Below are 20,257 nucleotides of genomic sequence, written 5' to 3'. Positions count from 1 at the left end.
TATGGAAGGTTTCTGTATCCATCTGAATTTATGATGCATGCTAATTTTTTTTTTTCAGGTGACTGGATTGCTCTAAGAACTTTCCCCAAAAGTCAACATGGATGAGGAGTGCACATACAATTCTCCCCAGAGAAATGCATCCACACTGACTGAACATTCTGTGAGGGTGACAATTATGTAGGATTGAGCAATTTATCTCTTACACTCACCACCTCATGGGTGATTTACTGCAGAAGCCCAGACCATCATGAATATTCTTAATTTAGCTTTGATTTCGTAAAACCATAATGGAGGCATATAAAATGGTTACCATTACCGGGATCAAACTGCACTAATCTTGCTGTACTGTGTTTGAAGTCCAATCCAATTCTAGCAGACACTTCTTGGACCTTTAAAAAAGGAAAAAGAAAAGATTATACACCATTAAGCAGCACTAGATATACCTAATATGGTCTGGCTTCTTACTGAACAGATATTAATGTGCATGAAAAATGTATTTCACTCACGCTTCATGTCTTACCTGTATTCCAACAAATGATGGCTCAGCACTCTGTCCTGTTCTTATCAGTTTAATGGGAAGAGATCCAACACTTTCACAGACACGATAGCATGTTTCTGCCAGTTCTATACAGGACCATTTTATCTCAAGACTAATAAGGAAACAGAAGTGAAAACATACAACTGGGCATATAAGAATCCTTGTGGCTGTCACTAAAATACTTAAGTGCAGTTAATAAATAGTTCTCATGCAATGCCTGTAGTGATGTGTCTGGTAACTGATCATAACAGTGAGAATTGAAAACGAGCATTTGCTGCCTCCAAAAGCATGGGAATTGCAGTGTTCCTGGCCCTGCACTGAGCCACGCATGCAGCACTGACTTATACTCTATTGCTTTGTATCTGCAAAGTTGCTTGGAATGAATTGCCTTCAGAAAGTGTTATTAAGGAGCTTCTATTAGTTTATGAGTCTGCATAGGAATATGTGGCTCAAGATTCATGGAAAGTGCTTTGGTTGGCCTGCACATGGCCCAGTGGGGACTTTTTCATGGCAAGAGCAGCAACAGCCTGGAGCTCGCCTGAGTGTTAATGTAATGCACCCACTAGCATCTCTGAGTCACAGTCAGGCATTAATGGAATATGCATGCACTGCATTGTTGTTGTTTTTTTAAAGGCAGCAGTGGAGAAACCCTCTGGGCTGCTGCTGCCTCTATCCGCAGGGCTTGCGTCCACAAGCATTTGGAGCAGACTTACAGCCCAATCCTTATACTCTTACAGCCAGGGAGCCTGCTGGAGGTCTCCCTGGGGAAAGGGGACATTCGTCTCCCTCCCTCAAGGAAAACTGCCAGGCCCTACAAAGGGACTACTTGAGTCTGTGCCAGTTATTTTGCTGGCAAAGATGAGAGAAGACTCATGTTGGGCTCTGCAGCCTGACGCAGGGCATACGATCCAGCATAGGAGGCTCCTGTTGGTCCCGCCACCCTCTTGGGTCAGTCCCTTCCCTGTTCCAGCCTCCCCCTGCTCCAGAACGCCTCCCCCACTCAAAAATTGCACAGCTGGACAGTTGAAACTTGTCGCAGGCATCCTCCCAGCACTGAGGTCCAGCGCCAATTGGACCAGTACCGACACTTCCTCCTCCCCGGGTGTCGCAAACATGCTTTATGGCATGTTCGTGACACCCAGAACCTGCGGTACGCAGATACCACTAGCACTGAAGAGTATAGGATTGTGCCCTTACTGTCTCAAATTCCTTCAACATCTTATAACGCATTTTCCTTCCAACCTTTTGTTACCCAGTTAAAGAAAATCCACACTATCATCCTCTCAGTTCTAAGAGACTATTCACATGTGTAACTCCATGTCTCCCAAATGGTCAGTACTCTAGGGCAGGGGTCTCCAAATTTTTCGGCTGAAGGGCCACATCAAATATCTGGCATGGTGTCGAGGGCCGGGGAAAAAAATGAAATATAAAATTTAAATAAATACATTAGAGATGGAACTTAGATGAATGACTGAAATGAATGAATGAATGGGCTCAAATGTCCAGGATTTCTCCAAGCACCAACACACCCCAAGAAATAAAGCATGCACACTTAAATGGACCCCTGTTCCTCCCACCCCACAAGCACAACTCTGGTTGTGTTTGGTCAACTGGGCCAGAGGCTCTCAGGGGATCAATGGCTGGCTGTGGGCCAGATAGAGGCTCTCCACGGGCCGCATCTGGCCCCTGGGCCGGGGTTTAGAGACCCCTGCTCTAGGGTATCCTCTTCCACCCATGGACTCAGCATTCACATGTGGTTAAATCCGCAGGTGCCAAGCCCATGGATAAGGAGGGTTCACTGCACCTTGTTAGAATTTAAAACCATTATTTTGCAGCAATATGACTGGTTTCTCTACAGAAATGTTTCAAGTGTATCAAACTAGAAGTGTAGGGGTTGGGGAATATCAAGATCTATTCAGAGTGCACCTTTCCAGACTCTTGGCAGTATATTGTATCACATAAGCCAGAGATTGGGAAAGGAGATGGTGTAACCCCCTACTCTGCTCTCCTGAACACTTCCTCTTCTGCTCCATCTCCCTCTTCCTTTCCTTATCCAGGGAACAGGAGAAGGAGGAGGCGCAGTGGAAGTGAGCAGGCAGGTGAGTGGCACAGCCAATCTGCCTGAGATGCACTTCTCATGGATGAACTGGCCCTAGAAGTTCTGCATCTTTTCTCTTGTATTTTCCCCCCACTGAAAAACAAAGCAACAGTTAGTCTTTCTTGACTCTTGCTGGAATAAGGGTCAAGAGGACACAGAAATACTTTTCTTTCCACTTTACTTGATTTAAATTGATAGAAGCACAATCCTATTGGGAACCACAAAAGAAAAGCACTAAACCTTTACAGGGGAAAGTCTACCACAGTTCTCCAGTTTCTTCTAGCATAGCTCTATGAGATGAATGTATAAGCCCTCACTCATTGCTCCTTCAAGTGCTAAATGCTAAATCTCAGTAAAATACATTATACAGTATAATAAGGACTACAGGACAACAGACCCACAAACACACTCACAAATTAACATCAGGTGCCTCTTCACGTTAAATACAATGCTCCCAGGTCTTGACACTTACATCTCTGGAAGGATTCTGTTGCCTGCCATATCTGAGACTTGAAATTCAAAGCTATCTGAGGTTACCTCCAGGGAGGGATTTATGATGTATCGGATGTTATGCTGGTTTAAATCATCTTGGGTAAAAGAGTTTTGCAGAAAACTACCTGTAGAAGAAAGACAGAGCAATACTTTAAAAGAGCATAGATTTTTCTACATAGGGTGGTCAACGCTGTAACTTAAAACAAAGAACAAAATTTATTTTACAAGAAGATACTTAGCACAGTGATTCCAAACTCCTTGAAACATGACTAATATAAAGCTGTCTAACCTCATACAGGATAATTATTTCCATCACGTTAAAGATGTTAAGAAGGCAAGGCAATGTTTTTAGACAGTGTTCTAAGCTGCAGAGGCTGACAAATGTTAATTAGATAAACAATGAGTCATAGAATTTGTGTTGTATTGGAAAGGAGGTAAAAGAAAATTTTGTACCTTAGAACTGCTTAAATTGTTGGAAGCAGCATAGCCTCATGCATATTGAGTCCCCCCCCCCCCTTATCAGTGGATAAGGTATTCAGTTATCCATGGTTCTCTGTAACCCCCCCGTCCCACACTCATTACTTTCATTTTTCTTTAGTACCAGTTGAAGCATGAATGTTTCTTGCTTAAAAAAAGAAACATTCTTCCCTAACTCCAGAAAACTCCAGGCAGCCAGCACACTAAAGGGGCACAGCTAGAATGAAGTAGGAAGCTTCCTGATTTTTGTTAACATTTGGTTAGTTTCCTCCCTGTAGTTGCCTGCATGTCACCTGCTTCAGGTAAGCAAGAAGTTTCCTTGGTTAAGCAAGAAACACCTGTGCTTCAACTGGTACTGAAGAAAAATGAAGATAACATAAGAACATAAGAACAGCCCCACTGGATCAGGCCATAGGCCCATCTAGTCCAGCTTCCTGTATCTCACAGCGGCCCACCAAATGCCCCAGGGTGCACACCAGATAACAAGAGACCTGCATCCTGGTGCCCTCCCTTGCATCTGGCATTCTGACATAGCCCATTTCTAAAATCAGGAGGTTGCACATACACATCATGGCTTGTACCCCGTAATGGATTTTTCCTCCAGAAACTTGTCCAATCCCCTTTTAAAGGCGCCCAGGCCAGATGCCATCACCACAGCCTGTTGCAAGGAGATCCACAGACCAACCATACGCTGAGTAAAGAAATATTTTCTTTTGTCTGTTCTAACTCTCCCAACACTCAATTTATAATGGGTGGGGAGTGCTATTTATATAGGGTAGAGGTTCCCAAACTGTGGTTTGGAACCCACCAGCGGGTCACAACTCCCTTTTTGGTGGGTCATGAAACTGACACGCTAATATCTAACAAGGAAAATGCATCAAGCCCTATGGAAACTGAAACAGAGCAGCATGTGCATGTTTTCTCCTCATAAGTAGGTGACTGTGCCTTGTCCATTCCGAAGGGCAGGTCTAGGGGAATGCAATGCCACCAGAATGGTCCCAGTTCGATAGATGCGGGCCCCAACAAACTCTCAAGAAGGAAGTCTTCCCCCCCAGCTCACAAGGAAAATGTATTTGAGCTGTATGGATCTGAAACTGAGCCACACATGTGCATTTACTCATGAGTAGGTGACCATGGCTTGGATCTTACTGAAGGCCAGGCGAAGAGGAACACAGGACCACCAGAATGGTCCAGATCCAATAAACCTCTTGTAAAGCTGGGTGGGTCCCGATAAGATGTTGTTTTAAAATGTGGGTCCTGAAGCTAAACGGTTTGGGAACCACCAACATAGGGTGTCCGCTGTTTCCATATTCAAGGAGAGGTCTGGAATGAGATATTGGGGGGGCGGGATACCTGTATCTTAAAATACAAACACCATCAGCTAACTTATATTTTTGTATAATAATAGTAAGCTGAGTTTTTACGGGCCCACCACACACATGCATTACTATTTCAGTTTCTTTCTGTGGACGTGAGAATCACTTTTACTTATTTGCCACTTGTGCACTCCACCCTTTCTCTGAGAATCCTAGAGCAGCATTCTAATCTCATGGCAGAAGGGTTAGGCTGAGTAAGAGCAATCTGTTGGATACCATTCTGCAAGGCCAACCCATCCATGAGGCTGACTAAGGCAGTTGCCTTAGACAGAATCCTGACTGGAGGTGCCCCCTCTGCTGTTCTTTCTCCTCCTATTTCTCCTTGAAAAGGAAGATAACTGAATGAAAGAAGAATTATGGAAGAGAGGGAGAGTGGAACATGGAGCCCAGCACTCTCCTCAGTTCCACTCAGCTGAAGGAGGTGTAGCAGTGGTGCTATGCTGGGCGGGCAGTATTTTGTGTGCTGCCACAGGTGCCAGGAGGTTTTGGGCTGGCCCTGCCTCTGTGTTAGATTCCTTACTAGGTGCAGTTTTAAATCTATGCTTCTCAAACCGGAACAGTAGACAGGGATATCTTGAACACACAAGGTGAACGGGACACCCACAGCTCTCCAAAATTTCAGGTTACTTAAAACAGCTTCAGTAAGCAGCCAGCTAAGCCCATGGCATTTCAGGGCCTTACATTTTAAAGTGATGTACCTGCTTTTGAATTTTCTAGATACCCAAAGAAAGGTTGCCGCCGAACACTGAAGATGAGATCCTCATCTCTACTATCCGCATCAGTGGCTTTCAGGTTGCGTGCTGTGATGAAGATTGCATACCTCCCATCTCTGAGGTTTTGTATGGTGGTTGGGCTTGTCTTTATAAGGAGTTTTGGAGCCATTTTATCTTGACATTCTATCTGTTAAGGAGATGGATAAAATGAGGATGAGACAGAGGGCTTGGCACATTGCATCAGTGTTCCACTTGAAAGTTAGACCTAAAATTGCCTCTTGCTTCATTTATGCCCCAAATTTTATGCAGCAGGTTCATTTATGCCCCAATTTTATGCAGCACTAGTTCCAGCAGTGCAGAATGCTTCACACCATCACAAACGTTTAGCTGTGCACTTCTGGGTCACTGCTGCAGGTGGCCGTGAGGAACCTGCATATGGCAGTAGTGAGAAGATGCCCTGCTAATATTGGCAAATCAGCAGGGTGCTCGGAATGGGGCAGGGGTGTGAGGATCAGGGTGGATTGAGGGGAGGGACAGGGGCATGTTGTAGACAAGAGGGGGTGTCTGGCACACTTGTGGTGGATATTATCCCTTCCAGAGTCTCCTAACATGCCACCTTTGTCTCCTCAGACTTGTGCCATCTATAAAGCTGGAGCAGGTCCAAGAAGATCCATTGGTGATTGAGGGGCTTACAGATGGGTAAGGGAAAATATTTTCCTCTTCCAAGTCTCCTGATTGCCTCCTCTCCCCACCATAGCACACAGCACAGCCTGTTCCCAAGCACGCTGCTGGTTCAATACCTCCAACCCCACTGCCTTCTGTGCAGGAGTGGGATGGGAACTTACTTCCCAGCCAACTGTGTCACCAGAAGTTTCTCAATAAACTCCACTCCCTTTCTCCTGAAAGCTGTGATTGTCCTTCTCATGGGGGCACTACTGTACCAGTGATCTGTTGGTGGGAGGAAACAGCTAGACAGAGACAGAATGTTCTTTTCCCCAACAGATAGAGCAGAGTAGTCTCTCCCTATCTATTTTTAGTAGAGGAATGGATTCCTGGGTTTCATATTAGCTTATACAGATACACCAGTAAGTGGGTTCAAATATGGTTTGAATATGGGTGTGTGAGAAGTTCTGAAAAGAAGGAACAGCTCAAAGAAGTTGGCATGTGGCAATACAACAGGTGAAGAATTAATATGGTCTGTGTTTGCGAAAGAATTTACGCAGCAAGAAATGGAGTCTGGTGAAAATTCCGGGCGGACTGAACAGGACACATTGCTGGAATTTCCACTGGCAAACAGTTTGGGTGCTGGGGAGAGGAGATTATCTATTCAGACGTCATGTTCAGTAATGGATTGCCAGATAAGGACTGCTGATTAGGGAGCTGAATAGTAGAAGAAAGACAATTTGCAAAAGTAGATGCAGCAGAAAGGACAAGCTTTCCGGGATTATAAAAAAAAAACAAAATTATTAAAGTATGCCAGCCCCCTGCAGCTTGGGTCACACTCTTTCATGTGTTCAGCTGACTGGCAGTTTCATGCCAAAATTAGACCCGAGAAGGAGAATGACGGTATTTTCAGTCCCCCTGTGATGTGCAGTTCCCAAAGAAGGAACAAAGCTGCCCTCCCAGTTGACATCATTGCAGTTCAGCCAAGTGTTTAGTTTTATGCCACTGAGATGCTCATTTACCCAAACTTTCTTCACCTGTTCTGATAATTCACCCTCCTCTGGGACGCACACCTTCATGCCACTGTCCAACCAATTAGTTGCTTGACTGACTGCGTTCTGCAATCCTTAAGTGATGGTTCCCCATCTGACATCTTATGACAACTGATTAGTAAACTAGGCCACTAGTTCTAAGTATATGCAATTTAGGAGCTACTTCCCATTAACCCCTCATGTTCCAAATCCAGAAACTCCTTTTTAAACAACATTAGCACATACCCAAGAGATGAAGGTACGTTTGCAAATTGATTTGTTAAATAACCTGCCACTTTAAAGTGGCTTACTTGGGAGTATGTTCCACTGAACTCAGTGGGATTTACTACCAAGTAAACATGCACAGAATTGGGCAGTGCTGCAGCTGCTATTGAGTTAAGTATGTGATAATAAACATAAACCCACACATGGCAAAGCATATTTTAAAATGCAAGATTGCTTAATAAACCTTGACAAAATAGATTTATTGAGATACCCCTAAACACAGAACAGGACGCTCAAGCCACAATAAGTGAATGTCTAACCAGGCTGAACCCAAGCACCCAGTGAGGTTTTGACCATAGTTAGGTGCAGCGAGGGAGCAGTTAAATGTCATTTAGAATTTGACTGCATTCGGTCAGGGACACATTCTCACATGAGAGCTGGTCAAACCAATCTTTCCGAAACACTGATTTCTGAACTTTTGCCAGAGTTGCCTCTCTCTGGTGGCCACACAGGCTGATGTTAAGCCTTGCAGTCCTGAATAAGTTAAATATGTACCCAACATCAAGGAGCCGCTTTAAAGGCACAGTGCTACATTTCACAGGCAAGTTGCGGCATTTAAACACAGTTAGATAGTAATTTCATAAAAATCAAATAAGCTTTTATACAAATTCACAGCAACCAATTTGGGGGTTGTTTTGAACTTCCCCATTCAGGAATGGCATCAGGGGGGTTAGAGCTCTTGCCAAGGGCCCACACTTACCAGAGGATCCCCTGCTCAGGTCGACCCCTGAAAGAGGAAACGGTAGTACCCAAAGTGCCATCAAAGATGATTAGGGGGATGCCAAAGGGGGTCCAGTGGAGGGTTTGCCCCAGGGCCCCCAGCAAACCAGCACTAGTAGTTTTCCCATAAATAGTAACTAAAAAACAAATCACAGCACTGATTGAATGAGAATGTGGAAGACTAATAGGTACTGTGAGTATTCCATTTTGATTATCATCTTTGGAATATTTTTAAAAAATTGTTTTTAGTTCAAGTGACCAGATGCAAAGGAGGACAAGCCCTGTTTGAGATGGAAAATTCATCACAAGATTATATCTCAGGAATACTCACTCAAGTGATGACACTTGGTACATACTATGTCTGGTAGTTCGTTCAGTCTTATTTGGAGGTGGTAAATAACCCCATGTTGCCACATGGGGGTGCATTTCTAACAAATATTTATCATGTACTGCAAGAAGAAATGTAGTTAATGTCCATACTTACCTGTATTGTAAATTCCACTGGATCTTCTCTCAATTGCCCATTAACCAGAAATCCATGATTGACCTTATCTGTTGCGATGAATGAAAACTTATCAATTTGTCCAGGTCCACCATTGTGCCTGTAGTACACCTTCCTATCATCCACATCCTGCTGTGTAAACTGGTCCCTGTGTATAACAGTCTCTTTCATGTACAAATGTCCATATTGTGGGTGCCTTGTGATTACGTAGGTGAGGTTTTTTATGGGACTATCTATGTCTGAAAGCTGAAGAACATCTGGACTTAAAAATCCTTTACTACCTTCCATGACATGGAGAACTTGGTTATTAAGTAGTGTAGGTGGAATGCAGTCATTGTGGTCAATGTTCAGTTCTAACACACCTTTTTTCTCCACGTGGCCATTGCTGATGATAAAACTATTTTGAAAATAAGAGAAGATAATTAATAATTGTTATTTATGAGCTACCATTAGTGCACATGATATTGTCCAGTGGGATGAGTTGTGACCTTGAGTAGCTACCAGAGAGAAATTGGACAAAAGGAAGAGACAACACACTCTCCAAACAGGTGAGAAGGAACAAAAGTGAACAAATGCAGTGACATTTTTCCTTGGTTTAACTGAAAGACCCACAACCACCATTGTCATTCATCTGTGGGAAACAAACCTGAGAGAGACAGGGAGGTTAGGTTGGGTCTAATTCATGGTTGCTCCTCACCATACCAGACTCAGTCCTGATGCAGGACTGACTCATACAACCCCCTTGCACCACCTAGCGCCTTTCACCCAGAGGCGTTCTGAGGGCCGGTTTTACTTTCCATAAAACAGAGCATCTATCTCTACTGTGGAGAAAAAAAAGGCAACAAAGGGAAGACTGGTGAGAGCCAGAACTGATTTTTCAAACCATACTTGACTTTTTCAGTACTTCTCCAAGCACACCAGCATGATTCACTGATGTCACCACTACACCATACGTCACTGTCTGCCCCTGTGTCACATTGTGTGCCGAATGGCTGATCCTGCACACCCGACAGTGTTTTCTGAAGTAGGAGTCAAAAAAGAAACAGCAACTGAAGCAGCAACTGAAGAAGCATGCAGCATTAAATAGCCTGGGGTCTAGTAGCGTATTCTCTTGAGAAAGTCAAGGATCAGGGCATGAGAGAGAGAGAACTATGAACAGTATGACAGGAAATAAAGCCTGACTATGATGGAAGCAACACTAATAGTTTCAGTGCAGGCACGAGGGACTTCAGGAAAGTAGGCTAAGATTTTGGCAAAAATGTCTCCTCCACAACTCCAAAGTTTGCAATCCAAAGCAATCACTAAGAGCCCAATCCTATCCAGTTTTCCAGTACTGATGCAGCTGTGCCAATGGGGTGTGTGCTGCATCCTGCTGTGGATGGAGGACAGTCATAGAGCTCTCCTCAAGCTAAGGGAATGTCTGCTCCCTTATCTCAGGGCTGCATTGGTGCTGGAAAGTTGGATAGGATGGAATGGAACCCTAAGAGATTGAGCTCAGAATCAGGAAGTTCCTAATTCAGATTTTACTTTTTCCTTGAATTCAGGAAGTGGTTATAAGCAAGTCACCATCTTTCAACCACAGCCCCCTCATCTACAGAATGAGAAAACTGAGCTACCTGACAGGATTGTTTCAATTAGTCTGAAAAGGTACAAAAAGTGCTTTTAGCACTCTAAATGCTAAGTATTTGTTGATACAGCTACAAAACTCTAAAAGAGTGGATTTTGACATTGGATTTTAGCAGCTTATCATGGGATATTTTCATCCTGCCCTATGACTAGTTTGTGCATCAAACTTGACTGCTTTCAAAAACATTGCTGAATAACTTTGTTTGCTACATTTCTGTCAACAGATATCCTAAGAGTTTATTCAGACACAGAGCTTGGGAGAGATCATGTGTCTTCCAGCATACTAGTTAATTTTCTTCTCCTAGTTCCTTCAGGCAGCTCTATGTGTCAATCTGCAGCTTCTCTAGGTACTTCTCACACATTAGCACTAATTAAGACAAATGCTGCCTGCTATCAGGGCTACCATATTACACACACATGCACAGAGAGAGAGAGAGAGAGAGAGAGAGAGAGAGAGAGCATCATATCCAGGGGCTGCTGCATTTGATAAAATAACGTGCTGATCACAGTGTTCTGAAGTTGCAAGTTTTTAAACCCCTTTTAGTTCAAATACATACTAAAGTCACATGGGCAGGCAATGACTCACTTGAACTATCCAAGGACCCACAGCACCCTCAAGTTCTACTAAGGAAGCACAGAACCTCTGCTAACTTTGTAAGAGGCACTTTTCAAGTGGGTGGTTGGCAACCTTCAGTCTCGAAAGACTATGGTATAAGCCTACAGCACCCAGTATTCCCAGGCGGTCTTCCATCCAAGTACTAACCAGGCCTGACCCTGCTTAGCTTCTGAAATCAGATGAGATCAGGCATGTGCAGGGTAACAGTGGGTGCTCCTCTTTTTAGCAGGGGGAGAGTAACTGGCCCACCTCACCCCAGCAGTGTCTTTTCTAGTGGCTGTCTGCTGGTGTTCTTTTTGCATCTTTTTAGATTGTGAGTCCTTTTGGGACAGGGCACCATTAGTTATTTGGTTTTTCTCTGTAAACCGCTTTGTGAACTTTTGCTGAAAAGCAGTATGTAAACACTGTTGTTAATAAATAATAATAATAATAATAATAATAATAATAATAATAATAAATAGGCTAAGGCAGTAAGTCTTTGCTGCAAGCAGTGGGGGCAGGGGAAAGGCAGAGACACAATACCTAGCATCGCGCCTTTATTTGGGGCACAGGGGTGCGCTGCCACTCACTGCCACCTGCAGGAGCCTCCTGGGGATCAGGGGAGCCCGGCGTCAGCCTCAGCAGAGCCCTCCAGAAGGCAATCGTGACCATTTCTGGTTTTGCGATCAAGAAACATGAAGTGGTTGCAATTACCTTCTAGAGGGGTCTAGGCTGCATAGGGAGCCCGGCTGATGTTGGCATCAGGCTCCTCCAACCCCTGGGAGGCTCCTGCAGGTGGCGGTGAGTGGTAGCGCACCCCTGCGCCCCATTCAGAGGCACGATACTGAGCATCACATCTCTGCCTCCCTCCCCCCTTAAGGGAAAAGAGCCCAGGGCTGTCAGGCTGGGGCATTGCAACACCCCAGTTTAGAAACCACTGGGATCAGGATGTAAAAAATCCAAGGACAGTTTCTTCAGCAGAACTAGATCAAATCTAAGAGCTGCTGGCAGAGCTTATGGCGTTGCGCTCACAGAGCCTCTGAAGGGATCTCATGGAGCCCCAGGGTTCCACAGAGCACCGTTTGAGAAACACTGCCTTATGGGGTTCCCGTATCAGCTCCGTCATCAGAGTACTATTTTTCTAACTTTGGGGAGGTGACTGTAATCTGAAGCAGAGTTAGGGTATGGTGTACACTGACTCTCCTCATTCCTTCCATTTCATTCCTACATTGAAACACCTCAGTCTCCTCCCTGTTTTGGCTTCTCTGCCAGTGGACTTGTACTGGTGTCCAAATGATGTCTGAGCTATGTTGCAACTGTGTTTTTTCTATGTAGAGTCAATATCCATGGTGCGTCCATCAGCAGGTGGCTTCTATACAGGCAGGGCTATCATTGTGACAGCAGGCATGGAGATACCCTGGTGTATCTCAAGGATAGGATTAGACTTTCAAAAAACTGAGGAATATGAACCAGGAATTTCAAATCTTATCTTTGCCATGAAGTCTCACTAGGTGACTTTAGGCAAGCCGCCACCCACCAGCCTCAGCTCCCCATCTCCAATATGGGAACAATACTATTCACCTTATGGGGTTGTTTTAAGGATGACATCAAGGTAATACAAATGAAGCACTTTGCATAGTCAAAAAAATGTTAACACCAATCTTAGGTATTATGGCACTTGCTCATTGGATTGCCTTTGCAACTAACAGCAGGCCTGCATTCGCTGCTGTTCTCAGTGGCATACCTGGGGGGGTCAAATTCCCCAGCGCGACGCTTGCGGGGGTACCACCGCGCCACCATCCACTCTCCTTGAGGTGCCCCCACGGCATTCAGTTGGCTACCAATGGAATCAGTGCGCCAATCTGAGGGCCGCCCCTGAGGTCTTCCCCAAGAGGTGCTCTGAGGGCCAGGGAATCTGCATTCAGCTTCCCCAGCCCCCAGAATGCCTTCCTATCCTAGCCACAGTGGCACCTGGGAACACACCTCCAGGGGTGCTGCCCCCCACCTGAAGGTGCTGCCCTGCACCCATTGCCTCCCCCTGGAGGTGTTCTGAGGGCTGGAGAGGCTGCCCATGGCTTCTCCAGCCCTCAGAATGCCTTAGAGGGACCCAAAATAGCCACTTCTCGTTTTTGACCAAAAAACTCCCAATTTGCTGATGGAGTGTCAGCCTGCTTGAATGAGATTGCACTCCCCTTGAATGACCATAATGGCAGGTCCATTCCAGAGTGTCCAAGTGCCCATTTGCCCAAGTTCAGCTGGTGCACCAACTGTGCCTGTTTCCAGAGCAGGCAGATCTGGCAATTTTCACCCATGCACTTGTTATATCAAAAGTAGATGATCACGATTTGCTTTATATTGGCCTGCCCCTGAAAACTACTCAGAAACTTCTCCTGGTACAGAATGGTGCAGCTGGGGTATTGACACTTGTTAAGTTTTGAGACTGTTTCCCTCTGCTACTGTACCAAATGTTTTTGCTTCCAGGTGCAGTTTAATATACTGGTGATCACATTAAAATCCCTAAATTGAATAGAACATTACTAAAGGACAGCCTCCCTCTGAATGAAACTGCCCATTCCCTGGGATTCTCTTGTGTAAGGTGACTGACATGGATGGTGCTGACACACAAGAGAGGCCCTCTCTGCAGTGGCACCCAGCACGTGGAACTTCCTGCCATGGGAGGTAGGTTGGCCTCATTGTTGGTTGTGTCCAGATGTTGGCTGGAAATATTTTTATTCTGACAAGCTTTTTAAGTCCTATGGTTTTTAGTCTCTTTCCAGTCAATTGTTCTTAGACTAGTGTTTTAGAAAGTGTATGTTCAAACTGTTTTATCCTTGTAATGCACTAGCTGTTCTGAACATCTCCAAACTAGAGAGGAAATGCAAGATACATTTTTTAAAAATAAAAATAATTTTGAAAACTTGAATATGTATGTACGGAAATCCCCTCATGAGCTAGAAAACGGGTCTCCAAACTATGGCCCATATTCAGCCCACGAACACATTTTGACTGGCCTGCTGGGCCCAATGGTATTACAATTATGGGTGCCTCCTCTATTTCTCTTCTTCCCCACTCCCCAAATCCCTTCCCACCAACATGCACCTGCTGCTGGGTGACATGATTGCAAAGCTGAGTTGCTTTTGCTGACAGCAGAGAAACAGGCAGTGAGCAACCATGCCGCTGCAAATATTTATTGCTCTTATGGTGAACAGGAGCAGGTCAATTAAAGTAAATGATATATACGTACATAACATTCTTAAGAGTTATATACAAATGTATATATCATTTACTTTAACTGACCTGCTCCTGCTCACCCTAAAAGCAAGACTGAGTGATGTGGCCCTGGCAGCTGAAAGTTTGGACACTCTGGGTCTTGCAACTTGTTGACTACCATATATGCTTCTGCTGCATACAGCATATACATTGTAAGCCAATCGCTATGCATTCTCACCCATTTAGGCACCGCTGGGTAAACCGTGCATTTACCCAGTTTTAGAAATGCCTTGTCCAGAATCACGAGAGCAGCCAAATCCTCTTCAAGTTCTGGCCTGCTTCTAGTTTGATTAAACTTAGGCAGATGAATTCAAGGCTCCAAACTCATCCAGATTCCCATGTGCAATCTTATGCTCAGAAGGGAGCTATTGTGTGCATGGGGTGCCCCATGCATTCCAATAAAACCAGCAAATCCACCTGCATTAAGGGAGCACGAATGCACACATGGGTAAGATCTGCTGCTTACAGTAAAACATATGGCGCATCACATGTAGGCAGGTGAAGTCCATATAAGCATAGGAGCTCATAGCAATAAGAATTCAAAGTCTTAGGGCAACAGCATCTCATGCAGCACATGGGTTGGAAAATCAGGGATATTTAACCTCAGTGCTAAAAATGCTCTGGCAGTTTTTAAGCAGCTTTACACTGAAAGAAGCTTGAACCATGATTTTCTTTAATAGGCAAGGCTTCAGTCTCCGACTGCGACTCTTCGTGTTTCTAATCACATCTGCCACATAGATGTGCCTATGAATAATTAATGATGCCTCCAACATTACACTCATAGATTATGGTAGAGGCAGTGACGGGTGCACTGTCTCGAACAGCATAAGCCATTTAGGAAACTGTTATCCACTTTCCCTTTATATTTGCCATGCAATCACTTACTGCTTAAAAGGGTAAATCTTTCATAGCTTTAATTAAAGCATTTAATATAATTTACACTGATGCTCTATGTGCTTGGGGTCTGTCAAAATTGATGCTTTAATAACGTGTCATTCCCCCTTTTTTTCCCTCCTCCTCCCACCCCCCCCCCCCGACTGGCCTGAAATCTGTTAAAATTACCACTAATCTAATTGGGAACAAAGTTGTCAAATGCACGCAGCTCTGACAGTTTGTCTTTCTGCAAACTGCCAACAGATTGCAAGTTACGCATGTGTTGCGCAGATGGGTAAGTTAAAAGGAACACACCAGAAAAAAAAAAAAGCAATTTATTAAATCACCTGGAACCAGCAGCTCCATTCCAAAAATAGTGAGAATGAAATATAGCAGGATCTACAAGACTTGGCATCGGAATATGCCAGAAGGTACCAGTTACAAAACAAGATAAACATTTTGAGTAGCCTCAGCTGTGTAGCAGAATAATGAGGAATTATTTAACCCGATCTGGATTACCAGTAGAAATTAATTTAGAATGCAGCATCTTAAAAAAAATAAAATAATGGAGAGATAATTTTAATTCTCACTTTTAACCCTTTGTGAGCACTTGAAACCCCCCCGTCATCTCCCAACCCCCACAGTGACTTCCCTATGTACCTGTTTTAAATCATCCAACACAGAGGACTGGATGGACCATACAGATGGTGTCCTCTCCTACAGATACTAAGCACGTAATCTCTTTCATGTGCTAACCTCCATTTCGGTTAAGGATATTGGATCCAGTTATATGGTTGGGAGCTGTCAACTGTTTGCCAACAGTTTGCTTTCAAGCTACCAACAGAGAGCAATTTGAAATTTTTTAATCCTAAAATGGAAGGGAACTTAAGTTTTTGTGGACGACTGAACAGATGTGTCTAATATGGGGGGACGACACACTCCCATTATCTGAACCTCAATTATCCAAATCTCATGTCTGAATTCCCTGGGTGTCTGAATTCCCTGGGTGCCCTCCATGTAATTCAAAGTCAATGTAACCCTAACTTTCTGAAAATGCAGGGGGACATCTGGATAAATGAAGCCATCAGAACAGGGCTTAATTTGTATTAGAATGCAGCCTTCAGAATCCATTTTCAGTAGTAGGGCTGAGTCTTGCAATGTGCAATGCAATAAGAACAGTGTATCAGAGCAATGTTACTAAGAAGGAACTGAAAAGGACCAGATTTGGAGGGAGCTTTAACCCTTTGCCCTACCATGGTTCTGGGTTTGGATTGCCCCTTTGTAAGTTCTATTTGCCCTAAGACTTCTTATCTTAAAAGAGAAATGATCCCATTGAAAGGGAACATTCCCACTGGTGCCAATGAGAGGTTCCCTCCAGGGGCAAATAGCAAGTGCTGGTGGTTGGTTGCTGTGGGCCCTGGGAGCAAAGTTCAGTAGCAGGTACTTGTGCTCTAGGACTCAGCTGGACCAAACCCTGGTGGTCCTTCAAATAGCAACAATACTGGTAGGGGGAATCTGAATCAGGATTGAGATGGCTCTAAGCCCCAGCACCTCTCTACTGAGGGCCAAAGAGATCTGATCAGATTTCCCCTCCTTGTTTTATTTCAAATTATCAGCAGGGAACTAATTTCACTAGGCAGTAATGGGGTAGAGGTGTTATGCCTTGGCATTCCATATAATCTATCCTGTATAAATTACTACCAAAACTACCCACTGTCCTGAACTGAGTAGAAAAAACAGGTGTATCTATTGTGCCTCAACATTTTTCTCCCAGAAGGGCTAATAGGATAGCAGCTTTTTTGGGGGGAGGATGACATTCAGTTAGGGGGTGATTGGGGAAACAGCATGAGGGAGGCCTTTCCCCCAGCACCAGAGAGCCCATTGTGATATGTAATTTAGACAGAATCATAGAATGACAGAGGTGGAAGGGACCTTCAATGCAATCTAGTTAAATCCTATGCATGAAGAAGGGGGTGGGGCCTGAGGTGGCTGAGCAGTCATGTTTTTCTGAGCTCTTGGAAAGCTCTTGGAAAGCATGCTATTTCTTCCCAAAATTGTGGGTCTGATGAGATCCAAGGATCAGTGGTCAGGAGAGGCCTTGATCCTACAGATGGTGTACGGTTTCAGAGAAGAAGGGTCCAGCCAGGGACTGTTTTTTTCCAAGGGAACCCAGCCATCGATGTCTGTAATGGTGAGGATTAAATGTCAAAATTAAGCCAAAGGCTCCAAGCAGGAAAGGAAGTTGAAAGAAGCAAGTGAGTGTTGTTCCATTGTGGGTGTCTGGCATTAATTGACTAATTGACTGCCTGATTAAGCTTTTGCCCGAGAGAAGGAGAAGGAAGGGCAGGCTTTCCCCCTCCTGGAAGAGGAGAAAGGAGGGGGAGGCTTTCTCTGCTTATTTGTTTGTTGATGTGAGAAGAAGCTTTGGAAGAGACCTGCCGAGCTTGTTGTGGAAATATGAGTGCATAACTAACTTTAAAATTTGTTGAATTACAAATTAACCTGTCTTGGGATATAATTATTGTTGTGGAGTGTTCAGTTTCGCTTTCCTGTAGAGTGCCTGTGGAGAGTGGCTGGAGACCTGCGTTTTTTTGTTGTTGTTTTGCAAAAGTGGTTGATTGTTTACATTCCTTTGATTATCTCCTGGAAAGGAATGCGGTTGACATAGAAACAGATATAAATAACAGAAATAAGATATAAACAACAGAAGTAAGAACATCAGGGACATCTAGTGGACTAAAAAAGACACTACAAGGACAAGAACAGGATTTGACAAGTGAAGTAAGAAGAAAGAAGATATAAGAAAGAAGAAAAAGGATGACTGGAAAAGGAGCGAAAGTTAGGAGCTCTCCTGCCCTGGCGTCCAGCTTGGGAAAACTAACACAAGAAGAACCGAAAGGGAAGGAAAGGAAGCAGACAATACAAGACAATATAGAGAAATTAGTGGTGATGGGACAGCAACAAACAAATCAATATCTGAGGGTTCAAGCTAGTTTGGATGCGTTCACTACACTAAATGATCTTAGTGTGCAACTCAAAGATGTTATATCCAAATCACATGAGAAAAAACAAAGGAGCATGGAAAAAGTACTGGAAATGAGAAAGCAACAAGCAAAGCGATGTTTACAAATTCTAATTTGCCTGGAAATCTTAATTCAACAGACAAATGAGTCTAATATGCAACAAATAGGAGAGGATCAACAAAAGAGCAAAGAAATGGAAGATAAATCCAAAATACTGGAGACAGGACAAAACAAACAATTGGAAGAAACAATGTTAATGGAGATAGCTTGGAAAATAAAGACTCAAAAGTCACCAGACCAGAAAGGAGAAGAAATACTTCAACTAATTGATGCAGATTGGATTGATCAAATGAAGGAAGAAGAAATACTTCAACCAACTGGCATAGATTGGAATGATCAAGTGAACAAGTGAAGGACCTTGATGAGGCTGTGAACCTTCACTCCAGTGAAGGTCCACAAGTGAAGTGAAGTGAAGTGGAGTGCGCCTTGTGGAGTGCTTCACTCCTTGTGAAGTCCACACTCCACAAGGCTGTGAACCTTGATGAGGCTGTGAAGGACTCATCAAGACTCATGAGATGACTCATCAAGATGTTGAGTTAGCAAGAAGAGCGAGTACATTAAACCGTGATCTATTAGGAGGAATTCATGTGAAATTTATTAGAAAAAAAGATGGCAAGTTAAAGTCTAAAGACAGTAATGTGTTAATTTTGTATGTTAGAAATTAAAGTTTATTAGATGTCAATGAGAATTTATATAAGCTTCATAGGTGATATGTAATATGTATAAAAATTTTAGTTAGCTTGATATTAATAGTTGTTAGAATTTTAGAGGATAATTGTAATGAATTAGAATTAATTTTAGGTGATATTGTATTAGATGTTTACATATATGTTTATGTATTTAGTCATGAGGATATATTAATTTTGAATGTTATAGATAGAGAAATGATATATGTAATTATTAGGATATTAAAAGTTGTTAGTTAGATATTGGATTATGATATTAATTGTTGTGAGGATTTTAGATACTGGAAAGACACAAAGATCCCAATGAAAGATGAATTAATAGAGAAAATAATGTGGCAGAAATGGACAGATTTTTAAAGAGCTTGAATTAACAGTGAAACCGATAAAGATTGAGTAATGAAAATTATTTTATGCTTGGTTGAAAATAAAGTTGTAGAAGTATAAGATAGGGTATTTAGATGAATGTATTTTATATATATATGATATATGATATGATAAATGATATTAAGAGGCTAACATAGAAGAGGAACTGGATTAGGAAATATGTAACAATTTATTAGTTATAGTGATGTATGATATCTTGCACCCTCTAATATTGTGTTTATGTGATGTGTGTTTGTTATTTTTGTTTTTGGAAAAATAAAAAAAAATTTTTTAAAAAAATACTATGAATGAAACAGGGAAATCCTTTGTAGAGCATTTCCAAAAGGAGTCTGTCAACGCTCTGCCTGACAACTGTGAGTGAGGGAGAATCCACCACTTTCTTTAGCAATCAGTTCCACTGCTAAACTGCTTTTCGTCAAGCCATTTTTCCCGATAGCCAACAGAAATCTCCCCTCCTACACCTTAAGCCTATCAGGTTTAGCTATATTCTTTGGAGCAGCAGAGAACAACTCTTTGCTCTCTTCCATTTGACAGTCCTTCAAGTACTTGAAAAGCACAATTATGTCCCCCCCCCCCCAGCTTTCTCTTCTCCAGGCTAAACATACCTGGTTCCCTCAAGCTGTCCTCACAAGACTTGTTTTCCAACCATCATTTTTGTCCTTCTTGGAACCTGTTCCAGTTTGGTTGCATTCTGGGTATGGCACCCAGAATTAGACACAATGCACATTTCCTTCAATGGATACTAGTCATTAAGGAAATGATTAGTATCCCATTGTCACTATTAAGAAAATGGTGATTTGAAGACAAGGTCATAAAACTGTGATGTTACAACCCATTTTAAATCT

General features: G+C 43.2%; 1 protein-coding gene across 1 annotated transcript in view; it reads right to left on the bottom strand.

Annotated features, from left to right (window-relative positions):
- Positions 1-20,257, bottom strand: part of LOC136648482 (FRAS1-related extracellular matrix protein 1-like) — a 125,442-nt gene that overhangs the window by 27,895 nt on the left and 77,290 nt on the right. The window contains exons 24-28 of the mRNA XM_066624597.1: positions 8,878-9,292; positions 5,680-5,881; positions 3,109-3,253; positions 521-650; positions 317-389 (exon numbers count right to left, since the gene is read on the bottom strand). Of these exons, the coding sequence (XP_066480694.1) occupies positions 317-389; positions 521-650; positions 3,109-3,253; positions 5,680-5,881; positions 8,878-9,292 (965 nt within the window). The remainder of the gene's footprint in view (positions 1-316; positions 390-520; positions 651-3,108; positions 3,254-5,679; positions 5,882-8,877; positions 9,293-20,257) is intronic.

The sequence above is a fragment of the Tiliqua scincoides genome, chromosome 4 (genome assembly GCF_035046505.1).
Source record: "Tiliqua scincoides isolate rTilSci1 chromosome 4, rTilSci1.hap2, whole genome shotgun sequence".
NCBI classification, from domain to species: Eukaryota; Metazoa; Chordata; class Lepidosauria; order Squamata; family Scincidae; genus Tiliqua; species Tiliqua scincoides.
The sequence above is the reverse complement of the archived record's forward strand: the minus strand, read 5'-3'. Positions and strand labels throughout refer to the sequence as shown.